Below are 14,831 nucleotides of genomic sequence, written 5' to 3' on the forward strand. Positions count from 1 at the left end.
CACACACACACACACACACACACACACACACACACACACACACCACTCGACTGAGGACACACACACACACACACACACACACCACTCGACTGAGGACACACACACACACTCACCACTCGACTGAGGACACACACACTCTTCTGGACCGTCTCCCTGGTGACGTCAGCCAGTCGGACCTTCAGGGACTGAAAAAGAAAAACAACAAAACGCTTTGATGCCTGAACCTAATGACATGTCAGGAAACAGACAGGAAACAGACAGGAAACAGACAGGAAACAGACAGGAAACAGACAGGAAACAGAAAGGAAACAGACAGGAAACAGACAGGAAACAGACAGGAAACAGACAGGAAACAGTCAGGAAACAGACAGGAAACAGATCAGGAAACAGACAGGAAACAGTCAGCAGACAGTCAGCAGACAGTCAGGAAACAACCACCGAGAAATGAGTATAGACTCTACTCTGTAGACCAGCTGGTATAGACTCTACTCTGTAGTACAGTGGTCCTCTGTAGACCAGCTGGTATAGACTCTACTCTGTAGTACAGTGGTCCTCTGTAGACCAGCTGGTATAGACTCTACTCTGAAGTACAGTGGTCCTCTGTAGACCAGCTGGTATAGACTCTACTCTGTAGTACAGTGGTCCTCTGTAGACCAGCTGGTATAGACTCTACTCTGTAGACCAGCTGGTATAGACTCTACTCTGTAGACCAGCTGGTATAGACTCTACTCTGTAGACCAGCTGGTATAGACTCTACTCTGTAGTACAGTGGTCCTCTGTAGACCAGCTGGTATAGACTCTACTCTGTAGACCAGCTGGTATAGACTCTACTCTGTAGTACAGTGGTCCTCTGTAGACCAGCTGGTATAGACTCTACTCTGTAGACCAGCTGGTATAGACTCTACTCTGTAGACCAGCTGGTATAGACTCTACTCTGTAGTACAGTGGTCCTCTGTAGACCAGCTGGTATAGACTCTACTCTGTAGACCAGCTGGTATAGACCCTACTCTGTAGTACAGTGGTCCTCTGTAGACCAGCTGGTATAGACTCTACTCTGTAGACCAGCTGGTATAGACTCTACTCTGTAGTACAGTGGTCCTCTGTAGACCAGCTGGTATAGACTCTACTCTGTAGACCAGCTGGTATAGACTCTACTCTGTAGACCAGCTGGTATAGACTCTACTCTGTAGACCAGCTGGTATAGACTCTACTCTGTAGTACATTGGTCCTCTGTAGACCAGCTGGTATAGACTCTACTCTGTAGACCAGCTGGTATAGACTCTACTCTGTAGTACAGTGGTCCTCTGTAGACCAGCTGGTATAGACTCTACTCTGTAGTACAGCGGTCCTCTGTAGACCAGCCGGTATCGACTCTACTCTGTAGACCAGATGGTATAGACTCTACTCTGTAGTACAGTGGTCCTCTGTAGACCAGCTGGTATAGACTCTACTCTGTAGTACAGTGGTCCTCTGTAGACCAGCCGTTATAGACTCTACTCTGTAGTACAGTGGTCCTCTGTAGACCAGCCGGTATAGACTCTACTCTGTAGTACAGCGGTCCTCTGTAGACCAGCTGGTATAGACTCTACTCTGTAGTACAGCGGTCCTCTGTAGACCAGCTGGTATAGACTCTACTCTGTAGTACAGTGGTCCTCTGTAGACCAGCTGGTATAGACTCTACTCTGTAGTACAGTGGTCCTCTGTAGACCAGCTGGTATAGACTCTTCTCTGTAGTACAGCGGTCCTCTGTAGACCAGCTGGTATAGACTCTACTCTGTAGTCGCCTCGTAGACCAGCTGGTATAGACTCTACTCTGTAGTACAGTGGTCCTCTGTAGACCAGCTGGTATAGACTCTACTCTGTAGACCAGATGGTATAGACTCTACTCTGTAGTACAGCGGTCCTCTGTAGACCAGCCGGTATAGACTCTACTCTGTAGTACAGCGGTCCTCTGTAGACCAGCCGGTATAGACTCTACTCTGTAGACCAGCTGGTATAGACTCTACTCTGTAGTACAGTGGTCCTCTGTAGACCAGCTGGTATAGACTCTACTCTGTATTACAGCGGTCCTCTAATGACCAGCTGGTATAGACTCTACTCTGTAGTACAGCGGTCCTCTGTAGACCAGCTGGTATAGACTCTACTCTGTAGTACAGTGGTCCTCTGTAGACCAGCTGGTATAGACTCTACTCTGTAGACCAGCTGGTATAGACTCTACTCTGTAGACCAGCTGGTAGAGACTCTACTCTGTAGACCAGCTGGTATAGACTCTACTCTGTAGTACAGCGGTCCTCTGTAGACCAGCTGGTATAGACTCTACTCTGTAGACCAGCTGGTATAGACTCTACTCTGTAGTACAGCGGTCCTCTGTAGACCAGCTGGTATAGACTCTACTCTGTAGACCAGCTGGTATAGACTCTACTCTGTAGACCAGCTGGTATACTCTACTCTGTAGACCAGCTGGTATAGACTCTACTCTGTAGTACAGTGGTCCTCTGTAGACCAGCTGGTATAGACTCTACTCTGTAGACCAGCTGGTATAGACTCTACTCTGTAGTACAGCGGTCCTCTGTAGACCAGCTGGTATAGACTCTACTCTGTAGTACAGCGGTCCTCTGTAGACCAGCCGGTATCGACTCTACTCTGTAGACCAGATGGTATAGACTCTACTCTGTAGTACAGCGGTCCTCTGTAGACCAGCTGGTATAGACTCTACTCTGTAGTACAGTGGTCCTCTGTAGACCAGCCGTTATAGACTCTACTCTGTAGTACAGCGGTCCTCTGTAGACCAGCCGGTATAGACTCTACTCTGTAGTCAGCGGTTCGTAGACCAGCTGGTATAGACTCTACTCTGTAGTACAGCGGTCCTCTGTAGACCAGCCGGTATAGACTCTACTCTGTAGTACAGTGGTCCTCTGTAGACCAGCTGGTATAGACTCTACTCTGTAGTACAGTGGTCCTCTGTAGACCAGCTGGTATAGACTCTTCTCTGTAGTACAGCGGTCCTCTGTAGACCAGCTGGTATAGACTCTACTCTGTAGTACAGCGGTCCTCTGTAGACCAGCTGGTATAGACTCTACTCTGTAGTACAGTGGTCCTCTGTAGACCAGCTGGTATAGACTCTACTCTGTAGACCAGATGGTATAGACTCTACTCTGTAGTACAGTGGTCCTCTGTAGACCAGCCGGTATAGACTCTACTCTGTAGTACAGCGGTCCTCTGTAGACCAGCCGGTATAGACTCTACTCTGTAGACCAGCTGGTATAGACTCTACTCTGTAGTACAGTGGTCCTCTGTAGACCAGCTGGTATAGACTCTACTCTGTATTACAGCGGTCCTCTGAAGACCAGCTGGTAGAGACTCTACTCTGTAGTACAGCGGTCCTCTGTAGACCAGCTGGTATAGACTCTACTCTGTAGTACAGTGGTCCTCTGTAGACCAGCTGGTATAGACTCTACTCTGTAGACCAGCTGGTAACTCTACTCTGTAGACCAGCTGGTAGAGACTCTACTCTGTAGACCAGCTGGTATAGACTCTACTCTGTAGTACAGCGGTCCTCTGTAGACCAGCTGGTATAGACTCTACTCTGTAGACCAGCTGGTATAGACTCTACTCTGTAGACCAGATGGTATAGACTCTACTCTGTAGTACAGTGGTCCTCTGTAGACCAGCTGGTATAGACTCTACTCTGTAGTACAGCGGTCCTCTGTAGACCAGCTGGTATAGACTCTACTCTGTAGAACAGCGGTCCTCTGTAGACCAGCTGGTATAGACTCTACTCTGTAGTACAGCGGTCCTCTGTAGACCAGCTGGTATAGACTCTACTCTGTAGACCAGCTGGTATAGACTCTACTCTGTAGTACAGTGGTCCTCTGTAGACCAGCTGGTATAGACTCTACTCTGTAGACCAGCTGGTATAGACTCTACTCTGTAGTACAGCGGTCCTCTGTAGACCAGCTGGTATAGACTCTACTCTGTAGTACAGTGGTCCTCTGTAGACCAGCCGGTATAGACTCTACTCTGTAGTACAGCGGTCCTCTGTAGACCAGCTGGTATAGACTCTACTCTGTAGTACAGCGGTCCTCTGTAGACCAGCTGGTATAGACTCTACTCTGTAGTACAGCGGTCCTCTGTAGACCAGCTGGTATAGACTCTACTCTGTAGTACAGTGGTCCTCTGTAGACCAGCTGGTATAGACTCTACTCTGTAGTACAGCGGTCCTCTGTAGACCAGCTGGTATAGACTCTACTCTGTAGTACAGCGGTCCTCTGTAGACCAGCTGGTATAGACTCTACTCTGTAGTACAGCGGTCCTCTGTAGACCAGCTGGTATAGACTCTACTCTGTAGTACAGTGGTCCTCTGTAGACCAGCTGGTATAGACTCTACTCTGTAGTACAGCGGTCCTCTGTAGACCAGCTGGTATAGACTCTACTCTGTAGTACAGCGGTCCTCTGTAGACCAGCTGGTATAGACTCTACTCTGTAGTACAGCGGTCCTCTGTAGACCAGCCGGTATAGACTCTACTCTGTAGTACAGTGGTCCTCTGTAGACCAGCCGGTATAGACTCTACTCTGTAGTACAGTGGTCCTCTGTAGACCAGCTGGTATAGACTCTTCTCTGTAGACCAGCTGGTATAGACTCTACTCTGTAGTACAGTGGTCCTCTGTAGACCAGCTGGTATAGACTCTACTCTGTAGACCAGCCGGTATAGACTCTACTCTGTAGTACAGCGGTCCTCTGTAGACCAGCTGGTATAGACTCTACTCTGTAGTACAGCGGTCCTCTGTAGACCAGCTGGTATAGACTCTACTCTGTAGTACAGTGGTCCTCTGTAGACCAGCTGGTATAGACTCTACTCTGTAGACCAGCCGGTATAGACTCTACTCTGTAGTACAGCGGTCCTCTGTAGACCAGCCGGTAGAGACGTGAAGAGGAACCAACCTTAGCTTCTATTTGACGATAGCAGGAGACTCCATACACACACTTCATATCTGCTCCAGTGAGAGGAGGGAGATGGAAGAACACCGTGTCTGAGAAAATAACAAAATCACATCATGACCTGCTATTTCCAAGAATGGTCTACCTGCAATAACATGTGGTCTACCTGCAATAACATGTGGTCTACCTGCAATAACATGTGGTCTACCTGCAATAACATGTGGTCTACCTGCAATAACATGTGGTCTACCTGCAATAACATGTGGTCTACCTGCAATAACATGTGGTCTACCTGCAATAACATGTGGTCTACCTGCAATAACATGTGGTCTACCTGCAATAACATGTGGTCTACCTGCAATAACATGTGGTCGTGTTCCCCTACTAGACGTACATGAATGGTCTACCTGCAATAACATGTGGTCGTGTTCCCCTACTAGACGTACATGAATGGTCTACCTGCAATAACATGTGGTCGTGTTCCCCTACTAGACGTACATGAACGGTAAGTCGCTCCAGATAAAGAGAGTCTGCTGAATGACTAAAACGTACAAATGTAGCTAAGTTACATATCTCTCTGATCTGAGATCTGTCGTAACGTGCTCCTTAGTTAATTAGCCAAACAACTAAAAAAAACGTCAACAGCAATTTCAGCACTAGCAAATGAACTACACATTAAAGTGAGCATCTGTTGTTTTGTAGCTACTAAAGATGACTCTGAAAATAACTTGTCATCGTCCCTCTGTTGTCGTCATCAGCACCAAAACATCGTTAGCCTTAAGGACCTGTAAATAATAAAATGTCAAACGTTTGAAAATCACACGCTCATATTCCTCAATAAACTGATGAGATGGAAGAAGGAACATTTGACAGTTAATAATACAGTTACTTACGTAAGGCTTCCACAACGGATCTGTCGGTTTGATGGAGGAGTCAGGATGTTTTTGGTACTGACTACTACTACAACAACATTAAAAAGGCGTCCACTAGACTACATCTGTAATGGATCATGTGAATGTATACGAGGATCTTTGGAAGTATCATTCAATTAGATCAGAGAATCTGGGCTTTGGATCAGGAGGCCGGTGGCCATGACGACGGTAAGAGACGGAGTTGTTTTACTAATGTTGCTGAGGCATCCTCCCTCTCAGAGCTACAGTCAGGGACACAGAGCGTAACCAAGGGACACGTCTCCGCGACCGTGACCAAGGGACACGTCTCCGCGACCAAGGGACACGTCTCCGCGACCAAGGGACACGTCTCCGCAACCAAGGGACACGTCTCCGTAACCAAGGGACACGTCTCCGCAACCAAGGGACACGTCTCCGCAACCAAGGGACACGTCTCCGCGACCGTAACCAAGGGACACGTCTCCGCAACCAAGGGACACGTCTCCGTAACCAAGGGACACGTCTCCGCAACCAAGGGACACGTCTCCGCGACCGTAACCAAGGGACACGTCTCCGCGACCAAGGGACACGTCTCCGCGACCAAGGGACACGTCTCCGCGACCAAGGGACACGTCTCCGCGACCAAGGGACACGTCTCCGCGACCAAGGGACACGTCTCCGCGACCGTAACCAAGGGACAGGTCTCCGCGACCAAGGGACACGTCTCCGTAACCAAGGGACACGTCTCTGTCAGCAACAAGGCCAGAGACAGGTCAGGGGCAGACAGACTGGACGGCACAGTACAGCTAGCTCTGGTCCAAGGCGTTACTCGCGGCTTGCTGACCCTGAGCCTTTAGCGTCAGCAAGCAGCATGTAACACCCTGGACCAGAGCAACGGCACAGCCGAGGACATATGAAGAGCCACAGCTGTAGTCTGCTAGCTTCCTCTCCTCAGCAGCACTATGCACCGCCCTGCTCTACTCTCATGAACTGTCCCATGTATGAGTCGGTCTCATGTTGTCGTCTCTTCTATAGCCCGACTGCAGTGAATCGCTCCCTGATAAAAACGGACTGCGTCGGTGAGGTTTATACACCAGGCCAACAAGCAGCCAGTGAATCACTCCCTAATAAAAATGGACTGCATCGGTGAGGTTTATGCACCAGGCCAACAAGCAGCCAGTGAATCACTCCCTGACGACACTTCAGGGCCTACAGTGTAAAACATGGAATAGGTGAGGACTTGTACAGTACAGAGATTGAAACAATCTGGTTGTACACATACCGGAGTGTAGTTAACCTCTATGGGCTAGGTACTCAACAGCCAGTGTAATCCCGTGGCGCGTTATTCAAATACCTCAAAAATGCAAAAACTTCAATTTTTCAAACATATGACTATTTTACACCATTTTAAAGACAAGACTCTCGTTAATCTAACCACACTGTCCGATTTCAAAAAGGCTTTACAACGAAAGCAAAACATTAGATTATGTCAGCAGAGTACCCAGCCAGAAATAATCAGACACCCATTTTTCAAGCTAGCATATAATGTCACATAAACCCAAACCACAGCTAAATGTAGCACTAACCTTTGATGATCTTCATCAGATGACAACCCTAGGACATTATGTTATACAATACATGCATGTTTTGTTCAATCAAGTTCATATTTATTTCAAAAACCAGCTTTTTACATTAGCATGTGACTAGCATGTGACTAGCATTCCCACCGAACACTGCCGGTGAATTTACTAAATTACTCACGATAAACGTTCACAAAAAGCATAACAATTATTTTAAGAATTATAGATACAGAACTCCTCTATGCACTCGATATGTCCGATTTTAAAATTGCTTTTCGGTGAAAGCACATTTTGCAATATTCTCAGTAGATAGCCCGGCATCACAGGGCTAGCTATTTAGACACCCAGCAAGTTTAGCACTCACCAAAGCCAGATTTACTATAAGAAAAATGTTATTACCTTTGCTGTCTTCGTCAGAATGCACTCCCAGGACTTCTACTTCAATAACAAATGTTGGTTTGGTCCCAAATAATCCATTGTTATATCCAAATAGCGGCGTTTTGTTCGTGCGTTCAAGACACTATCCGAAAGGGTAAATAAGGGTGACGAGCATGGCGCAATTCGTGACAAAAAAATTCTAAATATTCCATTACCGTACTTCGAAGCATGTCAACCGCTGTTTAAAATCAATTTTTATGCCATTTTTCTCGTAAAAAAGCGATAATATTCTGACCGGGAATCTGCATTTAGGTAAACAGACGAAAGAAAATAAAGCATGGGGTCGACTCGGGCACGCGCCTAAGCCCATAGTACTCTGATCGGCCACTTGCCAAACGTGATAATGTGTTTCAGCCAGAGCCTGCCTCGATATCGTTCAGCTTTTTCCCGGGCTCTGAGAGCCTATGGGAGCCATAGGAAGTGTCACGTTATTGCAAAGATCCTCAGTCTTCAATAAAAAGAGCCAAGATGAAACACAACTTGTCAGACAGGCCACTTCCTGCATGGAATCTTCTCAGGTTTTGGCCTGCCATATGAGTTCTGTTATACTCACAGACACCATTCAAACAGTTTTAGAAACTTTAGGGTGTTTTCTATCCAAAGCCAATAATTATATGCATATTCTAGTTACTGGGCAGGAGTAGTAACCAGATTAAATCGGGTACGTTTTTTATCCGGCCGTGTCAATACTGCCCCCTAGCCCTAACAGGTTAAACTACTCATGTTTACTAATACAGATGTAGACCATATGCATAACACAGACTTCATATCTATAATATTATTCAGCTTTCTCATCTTACTAACCGTTACATATCCCCCTTGAAAGAAATGGATGTGTTGCAAAATATTACTGTGAATCGAGTCCATTCCCTCCCTCTGTACTGCTTAACAACAGGACCAGGTCAGTAGCAGACTAAAAGGAAAATCAGATCACATGATGAGTGAGTGCTGACTAGCTAACGGCCCATTGGCCCGTTGGCCTCGGTGACATCATGAACAACAGAAAGAGGCTTGCCAAGACGGAGGGCCTCAAGTCAACACTACCCAACAGAACAACACAGTCACACGCTGCACCACAGCTAGTCTATATGACCTAACTAGCTTTAAACTCTCATTTCCAACACAAATTCCTGCTGATTTCACATTCTAACATGAGCACTACTGCAGTAGCCCAGTTAGCCAAACAAGATGACAAAGCTGTCCATTTTTCCACAGAGGTAATGATGACTCATCATCAGCAGATTTATTTCACCCTTATTTTAGCAAGTAAGGTGTCTGAGACGTGATAACAGAGTCTCAACCAGGGTGAATACGACGGGGCCAAATGTGACAGTAGACTCATTGTTAAACTGTCAGGAGCGGTGTAGTAACACAGGTAGGAGAGATGGGGAAAGAAAAAAAGAGGAAGTATCTGGTTGTGTCCCAAATTGCACCCTATGGGCCCTGGTCAAAAGGTAGTGCACTATAAAAGGAAGTGTGCCATTTGGTTTTTATGTAAAGGTTAGGGTCAGGGTTTTATGTACCTTCTTGTTAGTTGTGTGCTCCGTCAGGCAGGGTTAAGGGTCAGGGTAAAGGTCAGGGTTTTATGTACCTTCTTGGTAGTTGTGTGCTCCGTCAGGCAGGGCAAGGAAAGGCAGGTACTTCCACTCCTCAGGCAGGTTGTTGCTGTCATGGCCCTCCTCAGGGATGAGAGGAGGGTAGGAGTATTCCACCTGAGGAAGAGAGAGAAAACACTGCAGAAGTCAGCACCTAGAAACCAGCACCTAGAATCCAGTACTCACGATCCATCCTACTAACCTACACACACAGTTCAAAATGCTATCCATCTTAGGCATGGATCAGATTGGCTCAGCACAGGCCAGGGAGTAGCTAAAATGACTCCACTAGAAAGCAATTCTGTCTTTATTCAGTCATTATTTAATCTTCTGTTTTACTCCTGGGGCTTAAAATAAGACAGGGAAAACAAGAGATCATACAGTCAGGACAACACGCGGGAGTGTAGAGTCAGGACAACACGCGGGAGTGTAGAGTCAGGACAACACGCGGGAGTGTAGAGTCAGGACAACACGCGGGAGTGTAGAGTCAGGACAACACGCGGGAGTGTAGAGTCAGGACAACACGCGGGAGTGTAGAGTCAGGACAACACGCGGGAGTGTAGAGTCAGGACAACACGAGGGAGTGTAGAGTCAGGACAACACGAGGGAGTGTAGAGTCAGGACAACACGCGGGAGTGTAGAGTCAGGACAACACGCGGGAGTGTAGAGTCAGGACAACACGAGGGAGTGTAGAGTCAGGACAACACGCGGGAGTGTAGAGTCAGGACAACACGAGGGAGTGTAGAGTCAGGACAACACGCGGGAGTGTAGAGTCAGGACAACACGAGGGAGTGTAGAGTCAGGACAACACGCGGGAGTGTAGAGTCAGGACAACACGAGGGAGTGTAGAGTCAGGACAACACGAGGGAGTTTAGAGTCAGGACAACACGAGGGAGTGTAGAGTCAGGACAACACGCGGGAGTGTAGAGTCAGGACAACACGCGGGAGTGTAGAGTCAGGACAACACGAGGGAGTGTAGAGTCAGGACAACCCGAGGGAGTGTAGAGTCAGGACAACCCGAGGGAGTGTAGAGTCAGGACAACACGCGGGAGTGTAGAGTCAGGACAACACGAGGGAGTGTAGAGTCAGGACAACACGAGGGAGTGTAGAGTCAGGACAACACGAGGGAGTGTAGAGTCAGGACAACACGAGGGAGTGTAGAGTCAGGACAACACGCGGGAGTGTAGAGTCAGGACAACACGAGGGAGTGTAGAGTCAGGACAACACGAGGGAGTGTAGAGTCAGGACAACACGCGGGAGTGTAGAGTCAGGACAACACGCGGGAGTGTAGAGTCAGGACAACACGAGGGAGTGTAGAGTCAGGACAACACGCGGGAGTGTAGAGTCAGGACAACACGAGGGAGTGTAGAGTCAGGACAACACGAGGGAGTTTAGAGTCAGGACAACACGAGGGAGTGTAGAGTCAGGACAACACGCGGGAGTGTAGAGTCAGGACAACACGCGGGAGTGTAGAGTCAGGACAACACGAGGGAGTGTAGAGTCAGGACAACCCGAGGGAGTGTAGAGTCAGGACAACACGCGGGAGTGTAGAGTCAGGACAACACGAGGGAGTGTAGAGTCAGGACAACACGAGGGAGTGTAGAGTCAGGACAACACGAGGGAGTGTAGAGTCAGGACAACACGAGGGAGTGTAGAGTCAGGACAACCCGCGGGAGTGTAGAGTCAGGACAACCCGCGGGAGTGTAGAGTCAGGACAACCCGCGGGAGTGTAGAGTCAGGACAACACGAGGGAGTGTAGAGTCAGGACAACACGAGGGAGTGTAGAGTCAGGACAACACGAGGGAGTGTAGAGTCAGGACAACACGAGGGAGTGTAGAGTCAGGACAACACGCGGGAGTGTAGAGTCAGGACAACACGCGGGAGTGTAGAGTCAGGACAACACGCGGGAGTGTAGAGTCAGGACAACACGAGGGAGTGTAGAGTCAGGACAACACGCGGGAGTGTAGAGTCAGGACAACACGCGGGAGTGTAGAGTCAGGACAACACGAGGAAGTGTAGAGTCAGGACAACACGAGGGAGTGTAGAGTCAGGACAACACGCGGGAGTGTAGAGTCAGGACAACACGCGGGAGTGTAGAGTCAGGACAACACGAGGGAGTGTAGAGTCAGGACAACACGCGGGAGTGTAGAGTCAGGACAACACGCGGGAGTGTAGAGTCAGGACAACACGCGGGAGTGTAGAGTCAGGACAACACGAGGAAGTGTAGAGTCAGGACAACACGCGGGAGTGTAGAGTCAGGACAACACGAGGAAGTGTAGAGTCAGGACAACACGCGGGAGTGTAGAGTCAGGACAACACGAGGGAGTGTAGAGTCAGGACAACACGAGGGAGTGTAGAGTCAGGACAACACGCGGGAGTGTAGAGTCAGGACAACACGAGGAAGTGTAGAGTCAGGACAACACGCGGGAGTGTAGAGTCAGGACAACACGCGGGAGTGTAGAGTCAGGACAACACGAGGGAGTGTAGAGTCAGGACAACACGAGGGAGTGTAGAGTCAGGACAACACGAGGGAGTGTAGAGTCAGGACAACACGCGGGAGTGTAGAGTCAGGACAACACGCGGGAGTGTAGAGTCAGGACAACACGAGGAAGTGTAGAGTCAGGACAACACGAGGAAGTGTAGAGTCAGGACAACACGCGGGAGTGTAGAGTCAGGACAACACGCGGGAGTGTAGAGTCAGGACAACACGCGGGAGTGTAGAGTCAGGACAACACGAGGGAGTGTAGAGTCAGGACAACACGAGGAAGTGTAGAGTCAGGACAACACGCATAACAGCAGCCCAGATGAAGAGGGCTATTCACAATGGTCTGGATAAAGTAAGGAACATGTTCAAGGTCCTGTAATAAACTCAGCTGTTCACAATCTAGTTAAACAAGATGCCCGTCTCTGCAGGAGAAAAGCCAAACAGCCATAACCTGGCAAATAATACAGCACATCGTTCGTTAACAATTATTTACTGTCAGGCAACATTAGCTACATAAATTCCATTGCAGCTGTACAAGATTGATTTGTGAAAACTGTAGTCTAGGAAGAAAAAAAAAAAAAACTGAGGGTGTGTCCCAATTGGCACCCTATTCCCTATATAGTGCACTACTTTTGACCAAGGCTAAGGACTACATGGGGAATAGGGTGCTATTTGTCATGCAGTCCAGATATGGGAGAACACACTGCAATAATAGAAACTGGGGCGTTCCATGTCATTTTCAGCAAGCCACGGATCCTCCATTTCAGATCGTTCTGAACTAGTTCCTCAGTTAGAAAAATATAAAAGATTAGCATTCCTGCAATATTATTTTGTTGAAATTGCACCCAAATTGTCTCTTTTAATTTACAGGATTCACATAATTATAGGAGTACCTAACATCCAAACTTCATCCTACCAATGACAGACATAAGGAATCCAAAGAAAAGGTCCTAAGCCACCCATGGACCACCCCACAACAGGGTGCTTAGTCCCCTTCTGTACTCCCTGTTCACCCACGACTGTGTGGCCATACATGTGGTCTGCGGTTGTGAGGCCGGTTGGACCTACTGCCAAATTCTCTAAATGACATTGAAGGCGGTTTATGGTAGAAAAATTAACCTTCAATTCTCTGGCAACAGCTCTGGTGGTACATTCCTGCAGACAGCATGCCAATTGCACGCTCCATCAAAACTTGAGAGATCTGTGACATTGTCTTGTGTGACAAAACTTCACATTTTAGATTGGCCTTTTACTGTCCCCAGCACAAGGTGCACCTGTGTAATGATCATGCTGTTTAATCAACTTCTTGATATGCCACACCTGTCAGGTAGATTTAGAAATACTCACTAACAGGATGCAAACAAATTTGTGCACAAAAATATGTTTTTTTTGTGTGTATGGAACATTTCTGGGATCCTTTATTTGAGCTCGTGAAACATGGGACTAACACTTTACATGATCCGTTTCAGTGTAGGTCCCAAAGTGCTCTTCCGAGTGTTGGAGGTGAGCAGTCATCACTCGTGTAGGACACTCACTGATGCCGTCGTCTGTTAGAAACATGCAGAGCCGAGGGAACAGGGCAGAGTTCACTTTTGAAAGATTCTCTCTTCAATAAGACATCTTTCCTCTGAATCCACCAATTCTGTCACTCGTCTGTATAATGTTTTTGTATTTCCCCTGTGTGCTTGCCTTCAGTTCGCTCAGTTTCCCAAATATAAATAAATAAACACACACACAAACTACCGTTCAAAAGTTTGGGGTCACTTAGAAATGTCCTAGTTTTTTTTAAAGAAAAGCATATTTTTTGTCCATTAAAATAACATCAAATTGATCAGAAATACAGTGTAGACATTGTTAATGTTGTAAATGACTATTGTAGCTGGAAACGACAGATTTGTTATGGAATATCTACATAGGCGTACAGAGGCCCATTATCAGCAACCATCACTCCTGTGTTCCAATGGTTAGCTAAACCAAGTTTATCATTTTAAAAGGCTAACTGATCATTAGAAAACGATAGATAGATAGATAGATAGATAGATAGATAGATAGATAGATAGATAGATAGATAGATAGATAGATAGATAGATAGATAGATAGATAGATAGATAGATAGATAGATAGATAGATAGATAGATAGATAGGATAGATAGGATAGATAGATGTCTATATTGTTCCAATCAATGTCTTAAAATTAACTAAAATCAAAAAAGGTACTTTAAATGTGAAAAATTGCATTTTAGAATCTAGACATACTCCATATGTCAGAGTATAACGACTCCAAGGGGTTGTCTGTATCATGTACGCTTCACACATCATAGAGTCTGACAGTATAACGACTCCAAGGTGTTGTCACGCTTCACACATCATAGAGTCTGACAGTATAACGACTCCAAGGTGTTGTCACGCTTCACACATCATAGAGTCTGACAGTATAACGACTCCAAGGTGTTGTCACGGTTCACACATCATAGAGTCTGACAGCATAACGACTCCAAGGTGTTGTCACGCTTCACACATCATAGAGTCTGACAGTATAACGACTCCAAGGTGTTGTCACGCTTCACACATCATAGAGTCTGACAGCATAACGACTCCAAGGTGTTGTCACGCTTCACACATCATAGAGTCTGACAGTATAACGACTCCAAGGTGTTGTCACGCTTCACACATCATAGAGTCTGACAGCATAACGACTCCAAGGTGTTGTCACACTTCACACATCATAGAGTCTGACAGTATAACGACTCCAAGGTGTTGTCACGCTTCACACATCATAGAGTCTGACAGCATAACGACTCCAAGGTGTTGTCACGCTTCACACATCATAGAGTCTGACAGTATAACGACTCCAAGGTGTTGTCACGCTTCACACATCATAGAGTCTGACAGTATAACGACTCC

At 47.1% G+C, this 14,831-nt stretch overlaps 1 protein-coding gene across 3 annotated transcripts in view; it reads right to left on the reverse strand.

Annotated features, from left to right (window-relative positions):
- The window catches only part of LOC106579705 (late secretory pathway protein AVL9 homolog), a 54,985-nt gene that overhangs the window by 34,596 nt on the left and 5,558 nt on the right, over window positions 1–14,831 (reverse strand). For all 3 annotated transcript variants that reach the window (XM_045702803.1, XM_045702804.1, XM_045702802.1), the window contains exons 2-4: window positions 9,439–9,559; window positions 4,943–5,031; window positions 114–185 (exon numbers count right to left, since the gene is read on the reverse strand). In XM_045702803.1, the coding sequence (XP_045558759.1) occupies window positions 114–185; window positions 4,943–5,031; window positions 9,439–9,559 (282 nt within the window). The remainder of the gene's footprint in view (window positions 1–113; window positions 186–4,942; window positions 5,032–9,438; window positions 9,560–14,831) is intronic.

Source organism: Salmo salar, chromosome ssa19 (assembly GCF_905237065.1).
Source record: "Salmo salar chromosome ssa19, Ssal_v3.1, whole genome shotgun sequence".
NCBI lineage: Eukaryota > Metazoa > Chordata > Actinopteri > Salmoniformes > Salmonidae > Salmo > Salmo salar.